Source organism: Girardinichthys multiradiatus, chromosome 3 (genome assembly GCF_021462225.1).
Source record: "Girardinichthys multiradiatus isolate DD_20200921_A chromosome 3, DD_fGirMul_XY1, whole genome shotgun sequence".
In the NCBI taxonomy this organism is placed as follows: Eukaryota; Metazoa; Chordata; class Actinopteri; order Cyprinodontiformes; family Goodeidae; genus Girardinichthys; species Girardinichthys multiradiatus.
In genome coordinates this window covers 43,373,125-43,393,721 of record NC_061796.1, presented here as the reverse complement: position 1 = coordinate 43,393,721, position 20,597 = coordinate 43,373,125, and the positions used below count along the sequence as shown (strand labels likewise).

General features: G+C 37.9%; 1 protein-coding gene across 2 annotated transcripts in view; it reads right to left on the bottom strand.

The window, feature by feature from the left end:
* Positions 1-1,363: 1,363 nt before the first annotated feature.
* bbs9 (Bardet-Biedl syndrome 9) overlaps positions 1,364-20,597 on the bottom strand; it is a 220,473-nt gene continuing 201,239 nt past the window's right edge. For both annotated transcript variants that reach the window (XM_047361863.1, XM_047361864.1), the window contains one exon: positions 1,364-3,661. In XM_047361863.1, the coding sequence (XP_047217819.1) occupies positions 3,333-3,661 (329 nt within the window). In that variant the 3' untranslated portion in view covers positions 1,364-3,332. The remainder of the gene's footprint in view (positions 3,662-20,597) is intronic.

Here is a 20,597-nt window from a genome sequence, read left to right as displayed (position 1 = left end):
AGAAAGAAAGGAAGCAAATGTATAAAGTTAACAAAGACGATGAAAGAAGATAACAGAAGATATGAGAAAGTGTTTGGAATAGAGTTAGGGAGAGAATATGGAAATTTAAAGTTTAAAAAACTCAAAACAAGAAATAGATTGGTAATGAAAGACAAAATGAAGGCAGAAAATCCAAAAGAAACTAAATGGCAAGAAAGAACAATGAGATGGATGTGAAGTGAAGAAATTCAGCAGTGAAGAAAGGTTTTTTGTTTTTTTTAATGAGATAATTGGAATGTATGAACCTGACTATTGTGAAGTGCCTTGAGACAACATGTGTTGTGAATTGGCGCTATATAAATAAAACTGAATTGAATTGAGTAATATGGACTCAGACTGAAATAAAAAATATTTACTTAAAAAAGAAACAGAAATTAGGAGAGTGTAACCTCATCTGCAGCGCTCTTCAGTGTGCACCCACTATGAGCAGCTACCAAATTAAAAAGCAATGACCTGATCTGCAGCTGATCCTGTTTTCACAGACACTAAAATAGTTGTGCCAAAAGTCCTCAGACAGCCCTGTTCATAAGGCTGATGATGGTTGGGCTGATTTTTACTCTTTGTCAGAAGCTCTCAGGAGAGATGCTTGAATAGAAAGATCCCACTGCCTCTAAGGGCGGATGGAAACCTGGAAAATCAAACGTGGGCTTCAATTAAAAAGTCCGTTTGGTGGAAATCCAAAATGCACTTTTAAAGTAAATTCAAATGCTAAACCTTTTCTAATCAGGACTGTAAATGATGACACAGGATGAGATTGAAGGGTAAAAATATGCAATAATGCTCATTATCTATCACATGCTAATTAGAAAATGCAGAGGACCTAAAACTGCTCCTAATGTTACTGTTAATACACTGTTGTTATCTACTTTTGTATTACAACACCACGTGCCATAGCAGACAGTAAAAAGCTGCTCATATTTCCCCAGAGAGAACCATAACAGATCTATACTCATCAGCTCATGATCAAACATTTTCAAAGTATAAACTTTAAACAATTATATTTCATTTTTCTGATTTGCAGCTAAATGTTCTATGTTTAAGCATAAAAAAAATCAGAGAAATATTTACTTACAGCCCTTGCGTCAGTGCAGTAGGAGACCGACTCAGTGAAGAGATCAGAGAGAAAACCAACTGTTCAGAGTTAATAAATTTAACACATACTTCAGTGTGGATAAAATTTGAACTGGCAGATGATGAAACTTTGCCCTGTTGAATGAAAGAGATATTAGTCTACACAAGCAGAACAAAAGGAGAAATATTGCACAATCAAAACCACAACGAAAGTGGTAATAACTGTCTAAAGTAAGAAACGTTTATTACTAAATACTCATAAATACGTTTATTTCATTCTCATGTTTGTTGATTTTAACTACAGGATTCACAGTTATAGCAAAGTTCATTTTAGAGTGCAGAAACGTCTTCTGGAATGAACTATGGCCATTAAACCAGACTCAAAGTAGGAGCCCGATGGATCTGAACCACTAGAATATTTCCAAAACCTGCTCTACATTTCAAACATCCAGAGAGATATGAAAGAGTAACTTACAGTACACAGTATCCAATGAAAATCTTTATAACATCACCAAGATTTCTAACAATCTTTTTTGGAAAAGATGAGCTGGTGCAGCCTCAACTTTTAAATTTCTTTCATTTGTCAAACAGTTTAGTGTCTACATTTGACGAAAAAAAGAAAACTATATTCAAATCAAAGGGCATGAGGTTTTCTTCAAACAGAGCCTGTGACTAACATTGCAAACATGCATCTGTTTCACAATACAAGCTAAAAATAAAAATAAGTGTCCCTGACAAGAAAAGAGCTTAAATTGGACCCACAGACACAATGCTTGATGTGGACTTAGAGTTTAATGCAGAGCTGCTGGCACAGCAACTATGGCAAAAGTCTACAAAGGTCAATTCTGGCGAAAATACAATCAGTGCAGGCTGTGTACTGCACTGATGCAAATAAAATCTACTGTCTGTGCATGGCAAAAAGTGTAAGAATGAGTGTGTGAACATGCATCAAAAACATTAATCCAACTGGAAGAAAATTTGTTCATCTAAAACTTGCATCTGAGGACGTTTGGTCAATAATATGTAATTAGAGCTTGTCTCATTATCATAATCATATAGTGTGGAAATTATTGCAAAAAAAGACAAGATACAGATACATTTCCTGAAAAATCTTTCTGAAATAAAGTGTTTGGAACATTTCCGGAAATATTTAAACTTTTCAGATTATGTCTGTGTCTAAGGGGGACTAAAATAAAAAGATACCAATACAGACACCACCAAAAGTATAAATGTTTTGTTTCAATAATCCAAGCAAAACAGTTTTTCAACAGGACTTACCACAGTGTGCGGTTTATTGTAAAATCTAATAAGCATCTTGCTTCTAAAAAAGTCTACATTTCTCATTGCACTCCTAATGCTCTTCTTTATTCTCTTTAAACTGACATTTATGAAGCTGTTTAAACCACAGATGAGCAGATGAGCCTGGAGTGGCATCCTGTTTCTCTAAAAAGGCTCTGCTGGTTTCTATCATGCAATTGGATTAGGGTTCCAAGGGGACAAGTATGTGTCCATACGCCACCACATGTCCATCTTGAGTGTCCAAGGAGGGTCAGACAGGGGTGTTAGCAGCAGTAGTGGCCGTGGCAGCTGTGGGATGTAGCCTTGATTTACCCAGAAGGAGTGGGGTGGCCAGACGAGCCAGACGATTTTATTCCTGGTGGAAAGGCGGCGAGTCCTCTGGCGAACCCTCGAACCACGCAAGGGTGCGAGAGGGCGTTTCCGACGTTACATCCAAAAGTGTGTGTGGGTGTGAGCTGGTTTGGGGCCCCTGCTGGGATTAGTATTGTGGGTTCAACTGCAGCTGAAGACAACGATGATGAAGGAGAGAGTCAGCAAAATGCATGAGGAGGAGGATTTTGCATTCATCCTCACTCCTCGTTGGCTCAGAGTTCACCACAGTTCGAAAACACACTCACTGAACAGCTATATGCGGTGGCTTCGGCAGAAGAACGGTGGATCAACATGGTTTTGAAAAGCATCTGGAAGGAAATGGTTTTGCCACTGAGACATGTAACCCTGACAGAGTACATATTTATGTTGTATATACGAACGTGTTTCAGTTAGATTACCCTGTTTATGTAGACTTGTAAACATTATACAAACATATACACATACTTATGACCGGGAGGTCTGCGGATGTGCATATGTGGAAGATGAATAAATGTATTTAGTTTATGTATGTTTTTAAATGCATATAAAGATTCATTATTGCATTGCTTCCATCAGCCCTGTCCAGCTCCTGGCTCTTTCTTCTTGTCTTTCACTTTCACAGAGGACTTCCTGGACACTTTTTTGTCCACAGACTCCTTTCCTTCCTTCTCTTTTTCCTTCTTCTTTTCCTTGGAAGTAGATGACTCCTTTTTCTTTGCCTCGTCCATTGGCTCTTTGGCCTCCTTGCTGGAATCCTTCTTTGACTCTTTTTTGTCTTTGGATGACTCCTTCTTCTCTTTTTTCACCTCCTTGATGGGGTCCTCTGGAACTCCTGCTTCCTCTTTCCCGTCTGCCTCGGATGGCTCTGTGGACACACCTTTCTTCTCTATGTAGTCTTTTTCTGAATCAGGAAAAACAAGAGACAAAAAAAGTAGACTTATTTTAAACATGCTGCCAACATTGGTACTAAAGCCTTGCTTATGATGAAAAAAGGCAGGTTTAGCTTGGGTAAAGGAAGGAAATAAAAACTTGTATTTTTGTTAGGTAAGTGCTGAGATTAGAAGAAAACCTAAGAGACCAAACCTGTTGAATATATCTGAGAATGCTGGTTTAGCTGCTTTTGTTCATACTGTTTTCAGTGCTTTGCTAAAGTTTTCATATGACTTGAACTTTTCCACATATTGTCACTTTACAACTGCTAACTTTAATATATTTCATTGAGATTTTATCTGATAGAGCAACACAAGTAGTGCATAATTCTTAAGTGGAAAGAAAAATGATACATGTAGCTGGTCTTTTAGGGAATGTCTTTATCAGTTTTGCAAATTTAAATGGGTGAAATATTTATCGGTTCTTCTTTCCAAAAATAGCTCAAACTCAGATTTGATGGAGAGTGGCAGTGAACATCAATTTTCAAATTTTACTGTCAATCCCCATTTGGTTTTAAGTCTGGACTTCGACTAGGCCATTGAAACACCTGAATGTGGTTTGATTTAAACCACTCCATTGTAGCTCTGGTTGTATATTTAGCTGCTCCACAGCTATACACCTTCAGATGATAGATTGGTCATTGCTCTGTGAGATGTTGAAAGCTTGAGATATTGTTATATACCCCCACACTTCAGTCTATTTCTTAAATTAGGTAACTTTTTTTACACTTTTTTGTAAAACAATTTTGAAAACCACGTTTTCTTTTCCTTCCACCTCACAATTGTTTTACCGTATTACATAAAATCCTAATAAAATACATTGATGTTTATGATTGTACCATGATAGAATGTGAAAAGGCTCTAGAGGCATGAAAATTTCGCAGTATGTGTGAAGTAAATGATTGTCCAGTATTTCTTAGCAGAGAATCAATTGATGCAGATGCAAAGAAAAGATTTATCCCTGTTGTTATTTAATTGAGTTAGAGTAAGGAATAGCTCATGTTTGCATAATCAGCTGTTTTTTGTTCCTTAACAAACTGATGCAAACACATCCTTAATGTGAGAACAAATGGAGTGACAACAGCACCTGCTGCATGACAAAGGAACTTCTCTTAATCTAAGTTGCCCCCTATCCATTGGAAACACACACACACACACACACACACACACACACACAAAGACATATACACATAGTCTTCAGCCCCACCTCCTCTAGTTTGAACTGGCATTCTGATAAGACGATAACATGAGTGTTGTCTGCCAACAATGAGACGCATGTCTTATCTCCATGAGAACGGAGAGGGTTTAGAGACTGCAGACGACAGCCTGGTATCTTGCTGTGAGTGGAGACTGCGTAACAACTGCCTCTAACGGTATCTGAATGTGTCTATGTGTGGGATGGATCTTTCCTTGGATGTATGTGATGGAGACAACAGGCTGTCCTCTCAATGTGCTGGCAGACTCCAGAGAGGAGCTCTAATCAGACAGCCAATCGTCTGGGGATTTAGACACACAGAATCTAGTGCTGTGTGGGAGGAGCGTGCCATAAACACTGATTACAGTAAGCACAGAACATGTGCTTACATTGTGCTCTAAGCAAATGGATTATTGAATTTTTTATTGAAAAGAAAGCTGATGTCAACAAAATATTTTTTCTAATTCTGCTCACATAAGGACAAAAATTAAAGATGATAAAAATCAATCTGGAGCACCAACATTTAACGCCTCATAGTGTAACAATTTAATTGGTTCAAACTGTGACGGCTCATTAAACTGCCTGTGTTTTATCGCCTAAAGCCACTTCTCTGCCCACCCGACCATAAAACCACAAAACTATAAACAGAAGAAAGGCATAGGTTGTATACATGTGCAAACTAGAAAACACACTTTTACATGCAAGTTTACACCCAATCCACCAAACTGTAATGACTAAAATAAATGAATATTTTAAAGCATACAAAAGTAGCTAAATGCAAATCATTGTCCCCCTCCCTTTCTCTCAGAACTTTTACAGACATACTGGGTGTGTATCAGAAGAGTGAAGCTGCAAAAGAAACGAAATGCCATGAAGGAAGCTGTTTCTTCACGAGTGCTTGTATGTGATTCAGGACAATTTCATCAGTGGCTCTGAGTGGGTTAATCCCACAGTGACAGGCTAATTCACACCGGATGCTAACTGTCTGGTTACCACTTCACACAAAATCCCTCAGAAGGTACATCATTCCTCAGCAGCTGAGCCAACAAACACCACAAGTCTTTGTGAATTTGTATCACTGAGTTTACATGTCAAGCACTGAAGAATACCAGTGAGAAAGAGTTGAGACGTACCCAATAGGCTCCTAGAGTTTAAAGGTTTTAATGTTTGTTGTGCTTGGATTCTAGTTCCCCACGTGCTGGCCCTCCCCTAGGTCTGAGGGTAGGAAATTAAACCTCTCCTTCAGAGGTTAGAGCGCATCTTTACACTGTAATATTCCATTAAGGAAAAAAAAACAGATTTAACATTTCAAAATCTAAATAATATCTTCCTAAAATAGTCAAACCAAAATAAAAAGTTTAAATGAACTCATCTGAACTTGGTCTTCCCCCTTAATAATGTCTAGGCCAGCTACTGGGCCCATCAGGAAGGATAAATGTAATGTTGAGGCTCTCCTTAATTGCTGGATAAGAGAAACAGGGAGTGTTGATTATTTATTTCACTTTTAATTTATTTCCTGCTTTTTTTATTTTCCTTTTCTTTTTCTAAATGCTCATTTACCTAATTAAGTTGTTTGTATTATTCCAATCTATTTTTATGTGTGTTGCCTTTGTTCAGTGTAATGATTAGTTGAAACATGCTTGTTTGCTCTCAAACGTTTACATACCATCAACCACTAATGATATAAATATTTGACACAGCTGTGTTTGTGATCCACTTTATAATTTACTATTTTTGTCATTTGGGCCCAGAGTTTGTCATTTCCAAATTTTGTTTTAAAAATGTTCAACCAAAAAGGTTTGTCTATGACAGGAAATAGATAAGGAGACGAGACAGATATCTCTCAAAAGACAATGAAACAATGTCAAAGGAGTATCGGTTTTAACAAAAAGGTAGTGCATCTGTTCTCATTTACATTTTATTAAAAAATGCTATGTGGAAATATAAACAACCAGAAGACAACCACTGGAAATATATTAGCACAACAGGTACCAAACACTTCTTTTAATTGCTGAGCAGATTTTTGCATGTTTCCACTGGTATCTGAATTTATATTTGGTGATGAGCTCCAAGTCTTTGAGGTTGGAAGTGCCTCCTTACCATAACCATAATCTTACATTGGTTCCCTCCACAAATGCTGTAATAGATTCAAGTCAGGACACTGGCTGGACACCTTCAAAACATTCATATTACTTCCAGTCAGAAGTAACATGTTTGTCAAATGAAAATAATACTTTTAAACCTAAATTTGCCAGGAGGATAAATAAATGTAGCTGAACTGTATGCACCTTTGTGTGCTTTCATAAATGATGCTTGAATAAGGCATTAATAGGAGTCCAAACCGTTATAATAATGGGCACCTCCTATTGAACTCCACTTCACACCTACTCACCATATTGGCGCTGTGGCTGCCTTGCTTGGTGGCTCAGAGGTTTCACAGCAACAGGTCAATATCAACACCCAGGGGCGTTTTTAGGGTCTCAAAACAATGGGGGCTTTAGCCCAAATCCAAAATATTAAGATTTCAATAAGACAATTTATTGGTAATTTAAAATTAAAATAATATGGGACATATTGTACCATTACTTTGTCTCGGCTTGTGAGCCAAACAAAAAAGGTTTGCGATAATTGAACTTTTTATTTTTGTTAGAAGCTGAATGAAGAACAAGGAGAAACAGAGTTTAGGCCTGATGAAAAACCATTTTGCTGAAGCAAATAATGACACATTTTGAGGTATTTAGAAAAGAACTTGATCTGAATTTTTGCTGACAAACATTTTTCTTAAACTCAGATGTTTACTTGGGGCCAGTTAAAAGTGCTTCTTTTGTCATCTACATAAATGACATTTTTAAAGGTTACATTCTCATCAAAGTGTTTCACTCCTGAGGCTCTGTTGTCTTTATTCTTATATTTCAAACAAGGAAAGAGGTATAAAGTTGATTTTCCTAAATCTTACTCAAATGGTAAAATCCTAAAACACATTTGTTTTATTATGCCAAGAACTTTCAAAACCTTTTATTAAAATTGTTCCTTCTTTTATGAACCTGTTCTCGTTTACTGCCATCTTTTCAGTCCTTCGTTCCACTTCTGAAGAAATTTGGCCTGCCAAAAATAATAAATGAAACATTTTACAACAGTCTTTTGTTTTGCACTAAGAAAGTGAGACATTTGTGCAGTTCTTACTATTAAACACTTTGAGAGGAAAGGTTGTTAAGTTGTGGTGTTTAAAATATAGCATAGAGCCTCATCCCGGACCTTATTAGTACTAATATTACAGTTATTAATAACTGTATACATATGGTATCATTGTGTAATTAGTTTAGTTTATATAATATTTCATGTGCAATTCAGAAAAATAAAATAGTTAACTATTCAATGATCCACCTGTGATTAATTGCTATGATTTATTTCTTAATTATCCTGCATCTTTAAACACAGAGCTGCATGTTTAGAATCAGCACAGAAGATATGAAAGAGAAGAGGGAGGCTTACATTTGTACTTTCTACGACATCTTACTGGAACCAGGAGATATTTTCCTGGTTTATTGAGCAACACCTGGTTCTGTCTACATGTAGAACTGGACTATAAGACTGGCTGCAGCCATGAGATCAATGTGATGATCCGAAGGACCTTTAATGTGTTCAGCTACGTTAGGATTAAATGCTTTAATTTTGACTGAAGTAAAGGACCAGATATTTTCACATTATGATGCAAATCCAGCAAGAAGCTCACAGAGAAGGTTGCTGCTGTTTTCTATCACAGATCATTTAACTTCACCTGTAGCTCAGGTGAAAGTTCCTCATCATGACCCTGAAGATGCTCATTAGAGTGAACCTCCACCTCATGTCTTGCTGGGTGAATAAGTGATTAGCTGTAACTTACAATTAGCCCATTCTGAGTCAGCCTTCAGGTTTTACCGCTATCTTTGTCCGGGTTATACCGCTTAAAGTCCACCTGTTCCTGAACACAACCACCAAGCTCCCTCTCTCCGGTTGGCCCCACGGTTGTTCTGAAATGAGCCATGTTTGAGCCGCTCAGTGTAACCTTTCAGGTAATGAAAGAGGCAGGTCGACCTGGAGTAAACTGCTGTTCTGGACTTCTCCAGAATGAAACCCGTCTCTGGCTGTGCGCGTAGTTGCGCCGTCGCGGTGCCGCGAGTGCGCAAATAACATTTTTTTTGTCTTCTCCTTTTAACTCATCATCAGGTTAGGTGGAGCGGGACGTGATTATATGGAACACAATTGAAAAAAATCAGATTGTTTTTAAATAAAAATGTGAAGTCCAATACCATTTTGTGGCTTTATCTTTTTAATACTTCTAAATTTCTTCTATCAAGAAGTCCGGGGCTATTCAGAAAACCTCTGGGGCTTCAGCCCCGGAAGGCCAGGTCTAACTACGTGCCTGTCAACACCTTGGCCCTGCACCTTATGTCTTCTCAGTCCTTACACAGGTCAAATTGAGACAGTCAGAAGGTTTCTAAGACCTAGCTTTAAGGCATTAAACTTGAGGCTTTTTTATTTATTACTTTTTAAATTAAAGACAACTATAAAAGACAAAAATAGTGTCCACTTTTAGAAAGTTTTGAAGTGCTTTTTTTCTGGATGGCTGGAAAGATAAAAGTGACTGTGACATACAGCACTTTAATTTAATATCTTGATTTAACAATCAAACATTCAGCTTTAGTCTAACTGTATTGCATTTAGAGGGTCATGAACTGATTTAACAGCAGCCTGATTATGTATACGTACATTTGTGTAAGACGTTGAGTGATTGATGAGATCTTATTCTGGCATTCTATTGGTTTATAGATGTCAGCCTGGCAGTGAGGTTCAGTCTAATCTAATAAATAAAATGACTTACTGTGATCTGTTATTTAATGGATATGTTTTACGAAGGTCATATGTGTAATAATGGCTTAATACAATTATTTTCAATATCTGAGGTTAAAGGTTAATCAGAAGGCCTGAGTGCATAGAAGCAAAATAAGTAGTGCAGAACATTTTGTTTTTGTATTGTTGTGTTGATTATTGAAGGATAAAAAAAATCTAAGTATGATCCGAATATCAATTTTGACCATCAATGCAGTTAATCTAAAACTAACCCCAATAATGACACTTGGATTAAATCCATCTTTTTGAAATTAATACCTTCATCTAATACTGTCCATTTATCGCTGATGATAAATCTTTGGCTGTGGAGGAACTCTGCACTGATGGTAGGTCAACAATCATCATTGTAGGCAGAGGTCAAACCCTTATCTGTGTGTCAAAGGCCAATGGTCCTCACCTCTTTGACTTGTGTTTTCAGCACAAATCCAATTTAAATGTGAACTAAAATAATTCAACTTAGATGCTTCCTTTTTTTTAAGAACAACACACAGACAAATGACAGCCAATCTGTTTCACAATCATTAATATATTTCAAAGACAACTGGTAATTCTTTCTGTCCATATTTTTCAGTACAAGCAAAACATTTTCCATCTAAATGAAATTTATAGACAGAGGCAACAATTTCTACAGAAATTGTTATAGAACACAAAGTTTGTGGGGATTTTGAATGTTGGGTTCCAACACTTTTTTTAAATTTTCACAATTCTCAAACTTTTCCATAATGAATTTTTCTTATTCTTTTAATCCATTTTAAAAGTATGAAAATAAAGGTTTACAATTAACTTATGGCACATACATTAATTTAACTATAAAACTGGTGAAAACCAGAGTAGGATAGATGGATGCAATGGAAGGAGGGATGAAAGAGAGGAGGAAGAGTGGGCAAATGGATGCCCAGCCGAAAGAGGGATAAATAGATCAACTGATGGATACAATGTCTAAAAAAAGGGACCGGAAATTGAGTCCTGAAATACAAATATTTTCCAAAAGCCCTTTTCTTTTCTCATTTTTATCCAGACTTGTTCAGACTGTCCATTAACCCTGTCAACCAGAATTAGGAGATTAGGAAAACTGAATCTAAATCTCACACAAGCACTTTTTAGTTTGACCAACAACATTTCAAATTACCCAATATATATTTAATACCATATTTATATGTTGTCTGTGCAAAATAAGCATTATTGATAGGCTGATGATAGCAAAATGTTTGTTGTTTGCATGTGTTTTAGTGGTGCTGAAAGGACAGTTCCTTAAAAGGTGTGTGTAAATCATATAGTTTGTTGCAATTTTCTTGATTAAAGGACTGTTAGTGTTTACACATTTTTACTAGTACTTGCCTGCTTTGGTCTTTCCCTGTTAAGTACTTTCCTTGTGGTACTTAAGGGACTTTTCTTGCAACAGATTTCTGAATAAATCTGTCAGTGTTTTTCCATCGCCAGGAGGTACCCCTTCCTCAAATCTTGATGAAAAAGACGTCATGGGTAATATAAAGTCTAAGAGTAAGGACAGAGGATACTCTCATGCCAAACCTCAAATCCAGTAGCATAACATTATAAAAGTCAAATGAGCAGATCTGTAAAAGCCTTCCCTGTGTTTGTATGTCAGGAACATTCACAATCACCCTGGGAAACCAAAGTGTTGATCGTTTTGCTTTTACTTCCAAAGTAGGAAAGAAAAATGTGTGCGAAGGCCAGGTCCTTGAGGGTGTGGTAGCAATGATTCAATAAACATTGACATTGTAAGACAAGATGGCAGCTTCCCTCCTGTATGGAAGCCTAAAGGGGTCAGGTCACATCATGTCAGCGTGTTACTTCAGCAAACTAACAATGTTGAAGTGCGTAGGGCTCTGTGCTCCACTTCATTCTGATAAGATGGGATCGATTGGATCTAAGCTCTTTTCATGAGGAACAGGAGCTACCTGGAGAACCTGGCAGTTCTGGTTGTGGTTAAAACAGCCTAAACTCATTTTAATCCAAAGTGAATCTGACCCAGCTGGGTCTGGTGTAGATCTTTTGAACAGGAAACTGTGGGTAATGTATTTCATTATACGGCACGTTATTAGTTAAAGTGAATGTTTCTTAGGAGAATAAACCTATTATCATATTGTTCTCTGAAAGGAGAGAGGAGGTGTTTCATTTTAAGAAACTTGGTTGTCAGCATTAAGCAAAAGAAAAAATACTGTCACCTGATTTATGAAATGATTGCCTCTAATGACATGACATGTGTGCAGTTAGTGGTCTGCAAGTTTCTGCAATTTTGCTGTATGTCTTCTCTCACCTTAGTCTGGGTTTCTAAAGTATATTTTATTGTTACACAAAGATGGTTTCCTCGTTCTTATATCAACTTGATCAGAGCTCTACAATTAATTTTTAGTCATGGAATCAGTTTGTGGAAATAATTCCCTTTAGGTTTTATGGTTGCCAGTCCAGCTCCCGTTGCAAACTCTGAATAGGAAACATTTTATGATTTTACTTTAGTGAACTCCCATCTGCTGAGAGGAGGCTTAGTGGTAGAAATAATCTGTCATAAATGTGGATACAAGGTGAAAAAATAACAGGATTAAAAATCCAAGAAGACAAGGTCTCTAAGTTTTAAATGATGATTTTCTTACAGGTTTTATGACTTCAGTATAGTTTTACCAAATACAAAATATCTTAATGAACCATTTAAGAATCTGTTGTAGTCCCATTATCACACACATAACCTTTATTTTAGTTAGTTGCTAGAGGTTTCCTGAATGAGTTGGGCTGACATCACCGGAATACGCTACACAAGATGGCGTAGAACTAACTGGAGAATTTCACAACAGATGATTGTTTTGTATTGATAACTATACTACATTACAGTACTCTGATTGTGTTTGTTATTTTCCTTGATCTCATCTCTTGACTTGAGTGTTCCTGTTTTTGTTTCTTTCCAATTGTGTGTACAGCTTTGTAAATGGTCATCATTTTTTCTGTATAGAACTGTGGTTGAAAGCGCTTCACAAATTATTATTCCATGTATACATCCTCCTCATTAGGAGAAAATATATAATAGAAGAAAGCATCGAGTTGAACCCCCTTCCCCCTTCATAACTGCCTTAATTCTTCGAGGCACAGATTCAACAAGGTGTTAGAATCATCCATATTGGCGTGACAGCATCACACAGTTGCTGCAGATTTGTCAGCTGCACATCCATGATGTGAATCTCCTGTTCCACCACATTTTAAAGGTGATCTGCTGGATTTAGATCTGGTGACTGTGGAGGCCATTTGAATTCAGTGAACTCGCTATTTATGTTAACATACAACTGAACAAGTGTATTTAATAATGTGGTGATTAAAAGGTGAAAAGAAAAACCTTGAAAATATACAATAAATAAATGGTGAGGTGACCCGTGTGATTTGAATTTGTGTATGTTACATGACAGATATTTGGAAGGTTTATCCTTATTTGAGTTCTTCATCTTCTAAAAGATTTTAGTCAGAAACACTTGTTTGTTCCTAGTGACACAAAAACAAAGGTCAGTGTGTCCACAAGATAAGGAGAACAACGCTATCTGTGGTTTGTTCAAAGCCCACATGTTCTGCCTGGATTCATGTGTTAGCAGTGGATCATAGCAAAGCATTTATCTGCAGGCAGGCATAGTCAAAATAGAGGAGGCCGCACAGATCGCCCGCATCCCAGTGCCGTCGGCATGCCGGACTCTGAAGCTGAACCTGCTGATTTAAAGAATCCACTATGCTGTTTGTGTGTATGAAACTGAGACAGAATCTGCCAAGTGACTGACTGGATCTGTGCTAAAGTGTATGTTTGGGGATGTAAAATTTCTGAGTGTTTATGCTGAGATCCCTTGTGCCTTTGAGCTACAAAATCTTAGACAATATTGTGTGGAGTCTAAGAAACAAATCTGTGTAATTGTTAGCATGAGATACAACAAGATTGTGAACTAAGTGGCCAAAAATTGTTCAATGTGCAATAGCTTACAGAGGGATGCATTAAACATTTACTGTCATAGTTAAACAAGGGCAAATTGACTAGCTGTATCACTTCTCCCTCAGTCACCATATTCATTGCTCAAAGGAGACAATTAAAATTATTTTTATGTTTTTATTTAAAAAGGATTATTGAAGTGTAATTTGTGTCTTTTTTGCACTCTGAGGGGGAAAAACACTAAGCTTTTCACATCTGTTAAATGTCTGCAAACGTAGGTTTATGCTTCTTATTCTTAAACAATATGCAAAGGCAGATCTGCTCCTGAAATAGCTTCCCCAAACAAACAGCATCTCTTGTGGAAAAATAAACATCTGCAGAAGCTGGTATTAATTTCCACAAAATATTATAAATTAGTCCAGCATGTAAAATTTTCACAATGTGATATACTTAAATCAGTGCATTTTATCATTAAGTGAATCTGGTTATTCACTCCACCATTACTTACAATCTGTAGCTGTATAATAAAAACAAATGTTTATTAACTGTAGAAGTTGCTCAGTTTGGCCAAACAGATTTCTTCAGGATTAAAGCATGCCTTTTAGGTAGCTTTTTTTTCTTCAAACTGAGAAGTTTTGTTTACAACTAACATCACAGGGTGAGCTGGGTGGTGTAGCGGTAGAATGCACAACCCATTAACGGAGGGCTCAGTTCTCAACGCAGCTGTCCCAGGTTCGAGTCCCAACCCCAGAGGCCTATGCAGCATGTCTTTCCCCTCTTTCCAGCTCACTTCCTCTCTGTTTACTTTGGAAATAAAGTAAAAAAAAAAAACAGGACGAACTTGATTCTTTAACTCCAGTTCTCACTCTAAAACTTGCTTTTACAAATGGCAGTAAAATAACTACCTTCTATACAGTAGAAGCCTTCCTCATCCTTGATTTTGGAAATTTGAAAAAAAAAACAATAGAGATAAGTCTGATATGTTTTGAGGACTTACTAATAAAAAACTGCATTTAATCAGAAGTAAAAACAGGATAGGTGAATGCAGAAAGAGAGAAAAATACTGATTTATGTTTTCAGATGAGGCAATAAGGTTGAGAAACGCAATGAGAGACAAAATTTAAAAGATAGAGAGAGGCTGAGACCATTTCTTGCATGATCTCTCTCTCTCTGGGTGTGGTATAGTGGGTGGGTTCATTCCCGTGGTCGGCCAAGATATTTTTTCTCTGCTCAGCTACGCCCTGCAACTAACCAACACGCAGGGACACACATACCGGCACACACATAATGTACAGAAAAATATATGGTGGCTAGTCCACAGAACCAACGATAGAAAAGAACATGAAGTTGTCCAAGTCTAATAGTGACATAAAACCTATGCGTTTTTCTCTCACAATCACACACGGATACACAAAAACATGCACAAATGCACTCATACTTGCCTCTGTCTACTCCCTCCGCACACTCTGCTCTCTGTCTAAATACAGCCAACCACATCAGAGGCAACATTTACAACACTGGGTGAGTAACACACTCACATACATACACACACGTAAACTGTAAATTTTACTCAATATACATAGCATATACATAACTCTGAAATGAAAACACACACCATGCAATAAACTCAGGATGATGATTTACACATGTGAACAGAAACACACACATTGTACCTTAAATGTAGGATGCTAAATCTAGTTTGAGTATGCGTTTGTTCAGTTGGCTTCTGTTGTGACCGGCCTGTTGTTCTGGTCTGAGACACAATGCTCCATCCCAGGAAAGTGCTTTAACACTCATCCACCATAGTAACATAAACATGCACACACATATAAACAGACATACTACATTTCTAGGATTAAGCAAAAGAAAATCAGTATAGATGTTTTCATATTGATTGCGTACGCTATCTAAAATCATAGCTAAATCTGAAAAAATTGGGGGAAAGAAGTATTTATTTACATTTTATTGACAACTATTTCTGCCTTTCTCAATAATCAAAGGAAAGACCATCATTTTACATGTTTCCACCGGTATTCCCACAACTCATCTTTTGCAATAAGTTCCAAGTCTTTGAGGCTGGAAGGCCTGTTTGCCATCATCCTAATCTTATGCTCCCTCCATAGATTCTCAATCAGATAAAAGCCAGGACTCTGGCTGGACCACACCATTAATATTACTTCCTGTCAGATGACACATGTTGATAAAATTGAAATATTACTTTAAACCTAAATCTACCAGGGGTATGAATAATTTTAGCTTAAGTGTATATACTTGCAGTATTGTTTCTGAGTAATTTTGCTTCCATAACAGCAACAATTAGAAGCTTGAGCATTGCTTTTTTATGGTACAGTTATAGTAATAAAGTAAGTACATCCTCATTTAGTTCTAAGGTTTGCATAACCAGTTCCAGGTACAGTAAAAAAAAAAAACACCAGTCATTACCTGGAATAATACAATGATGGAGGAGAAACAACACATGATATACAACAATGAGTCAATATTGAGATACCTAAAGATTGGCTAAACAGTACCAGTAGTCCGCGATGTAGTGCTTCATTCTATATATACACCCTTATTGCTCCTTATTAAAACTAACATGATATCTACCAGCTAGGAGTTGCTAAACTAAAGCTTGTACAACTCATCATCAGCAGGTGTGAGCCTTCTTGCAGTTCGCTGGTGTGGAGATCATTGCTGCAATTAAAATTGATGTTATACAGTCATTTCAAAACTGTTATACAATGAAAAAATATCCACAAGAGGAAAACATTTATTAATTATTTTAGAGGTCTGAATTACCCAAAGGAAGGTTAAAGCAAAGCTGCTCATGTCTACGAAGGGACAAGTCACAATGACGGGACCTCGTGAAGTCCATATATTCATAATCTGCTTACCTAAGATCATGTTGTGGAAGGTCCTTGCAGAAATCCCACACACACCCCTCCTCAGCACCAATCCGTCAGGCAGGATTGTTTTGGCATCACTAGAAATGGAAGGACATCTCCCCAATGATCTGCCCCAGGGTCTCCTCCCAGTGGTAGAAACCCAAAACACCTTCAAAAGGGAACTTGCTGATCAGATATATAAACCACATCAACTAACTTCTTTCTTTGTGGAGTAGCAGTGATTCTACTCTGAGCTTCTCTCAGAAGATGGAGCTCTTTAAAGCAAAGCCTGGGTCCAATAAGGAAAATGCTCATTTAGGCCACTTTAAACACGAGTCTCGCTCCTTTAGTCATCATCAATATGTCATGATGATAGGTGAAGGTTGAAACATAGGGGAGTGGTAGCGTAGTGGTTAGAGAGCAGGGCATTTGCATCCTGTAGGGGCCACAAGTACAATGGTTTGAATCCCGAAGCCTACCACTCTGAGTCCCTGATCAAGACCCTTAGCCCCTGAATGCTCCCTGGGCGCCGCACAACGGCAGCCCACTGCCCCCTAAGGGATCGGTTAAATTTCTCCATTGTGAGATCAATAAAGTCTAATTTATTTTATTATTTATCATAGTTGGACCCGTAAAATGTTGTCCTTCATGGTGACAAACCAGTAAACTACATAGAACTACAACTGAAGACTAGATCTGTCTACCTGCCTCTTGTTGCTTCCTGCAATCACTCATAATCAGCACAAAAACTGAATAAACTCATTGGTTTGAAAGAGAGTCTTGCCTTCACCCCTTGGGATGTCACTTTTAGTGGATCTTTTCAGTCCTGCAGTTTGCCATGTAGTACCTTCCATGAGGTGAGAAAAAACAAGAACCCATTGGAGTTGAGATACTGGATCAACACTTTGGAGTCTTTCCACTCTTATCCTAATTACCCCCAAGCATGTACATCATAGTGTCCTGTGGAAAATTTAACACTACTATTAGAAAATCTGCGTTGCCCAAAAAGCTTAGACTGCTGTCAATACATTTACCTATCTGGGTCAGTTTACATAATTTGTCTGATTTAAACTCCAGAATTCTGACTTTATAATTCCCCTTGCTACTGCCCTAACTGTTACTCCTTACTGAATGACAGCATCAATAAAACTTCTATGTGAAACATAAATGGACAGCAGTGCTATGACTTTTGCTCTCCATGATGTTAATTATAAAAATATTTACAGATATTTGCAGATCTTCTTACAGGGGTTGGACAATGAAAATGAAACATCTGTCATTTTAGTGTGGGAGGTTTCATGGCTAAATTGGACCAGCCTGGTAGCCTGTCTTTATTGATTGCACATTGCACCAGTAAGAGCAGAGTGTGAAGGTTCAATTAGCAGGGTAAGAGCACAGTTTTGCTCAAAATATTGAAATGCACACAACATTATTGGTGACATACCAGAGTTCAAAAGAGGACAAATTGTTGGTGCACGTCTTGCTGGCGCATCTGTGACCAAGACAGCAAGTCTTTGTGATGTATCAAGAACCATGGTATCCAGGGTAATGTCAGCATACCACCAAGAAGGACGAACCACATCCAACAGGATTAACTGTGGACGCAAGAGGAAGCTGTCTGAAAGGGATGTTCGGGTGCTAACCCGGATTGTATCCAAAAAAACATAAAACCACGGCTGCCCAAATCATGGCAGAATTAAATGTGCACCTCAACTCTCCTGTTTCCACCAGAACTGTCCGTCGGGAGCTCCACAGGGTCAATATACACGGTCCGGCTGCTATAGCCAAACCTTTGGTCACTCATGCCAATGCCAAACGTTGGTTTCAATGGTGCAAGGAGCGCAAATCTTGGGCTGTGGACAATGTGAAACATGTATTGTTCTCTGATGAGTCCACCTTTACTGTTTTTCCCACATCTGGGAGAGTTACGGTGTGGAGAAGCCCCAAAGAAGCGTACCACCCAGACTGTTGCATTCCCAGAGTGAAGGATAGGGGTGGATCAGTGATGGTTTGGGCTGCCATATCATGGCATTCCCTTGGCCCAATACTTGTGCTAGATGGGCGCGTCACTGCCAAGGACTACCAAACCATTCTTGAGAACCATGCGCATCCAATGGTTCAAACATTGTATCCTGAAGGCGGTGCCGTGTATCAGGATGACAATGCACCAATACACACAGCAAGACAGGTGAAATATTGGTTTGATGAACATGAAAGGGAAGTTGAACATCTCCCATGATCTGCACAGTCACCAGATTTAAATATTATTGAGCCACTTTGGGGTGTTTTGGAGGAGCGAGTCAGGAAACGTTTTCCTCCACCAGTATCACGTAGTGACCTGGCCACTATCCTGCAAGAATAATGGCTTAAAATCCCTCTGACCACTGTGCAGAACTTGTATATGTCATTCCCAAGACGAATTGACGCTGTATTGGCCGCAAAAGGAGGCCCTACACCATACTAATAAATTATTGTGGTCTAAAACCAGGTGTTTCAATTTCAGTGTCCAACCCCTGTATGTTTCAGTGCACAGTACTATGTGTTTTTCTTTTTGCTCATGTGGAATAAAGAGAGAAAGGGGAAATACACAGGCTACCACAGAAGAAGCACCCTGATGGGGAAATACCCTGCACACAGACTCCCCCTTTCCCCAACCTTAAAACCATGCTAACTGCATAAAATGAGAACCAGACCACACACACCGCAAGATATACAACATAATACAGTTACAGATGTTAATACTCACTATGGATGCACAGCTAAAGGAGGTAAACTGTGACCCTCAACCCTGTTCTTATGAAGAAAACACAAGAGCAGGATATTTTAATGGTAAAAATACAATTCTCAGTTTCTTCTTTTTTATCGTTCCTTCCAACCTCTTTCAGCTGCGCCCTTTAACTGTTTGCTTTCACCCATATGCCTCCTCCTTGTCTTAGTTTCCATTCCCTTTGCTTTTTTTCCTCTTTTTAAAATCCAGCTTTTTCCTTTTTACTTCAAACCTATTTACCTCTATTACAACCTTCACCCCTTCTCCCTTTTTATATTTACATTTCTTCTGTCCACTCTTTATTTGCAAATTAACACCTGTTCAGCTTTATTGTAGAAAACACAGCAGCTGTGGCTCTGCATGTGTCTTTTAATTGTACTGTGGTAAGCTACCATTCTTCCTCTTTCTCCTCCACATCACGACTTCTGCCAAAGATACATTTCCCATCGCCACATCTCCGACAGGATGGAATTAGGGTGAAAGAAGGGAGAAAGCCATTAAGTAAGATTTCAAACCCCTGCTTGGTAAAAACAGAGCAGACATTGTACTTGGAAGGAGTCATTTTTCTGCATTTCCAACATGCATTCAGTTATATCTATTAATAAACTCTGATCTACGTTTGCCTACTATCTTTGTCATTCAATTGCAAACAAATAATTTTGAATCACTCAATTTGCAATATAAATTTCTGTTGTAAATGCAAAACCTCCATTCACAATTACTGCCATCACAAAACATCATTTGCAGCTTTGTGCATTAACACCCTTTACCACCTGCCGTTTATAAAGCTTGCATGAAACTCCCTCTGTACCTTGAATATTCAGTGTCATTAAAAAAGCTAGGGATGCAACGAGATCTCTGTGATATGAAAATAGGACAATATTTCCAGTCAAAATGAAATATGCCATGCAATCTAGCTACCATCAGAATGTGACGATATTGGGTGAAGGAAATGTTAGGAAGGTGAGTGCTTAAAGCTTGACACCCTTTTGTTTGAAACTTATTTTACAGCATGAAACATGGTACATCTTGAGTTGCCTTGTTCTGTGTGACAAAGTTGGCTTCTCATCACACTGGCAGACAACACTTGGTTACAAAAGCATTGGAGAAGCCTTCACCGTTAATGAATTGTTTGTACGGCAACATCCTAAGAACTGGATAGAAACAAACAACTTGTGACAAAGTAACAGAATTTATACAAATGCCTTCTAAGCACCAAAAAAGACTGTAAGTGACTAACAATGCTAAAGTTAGT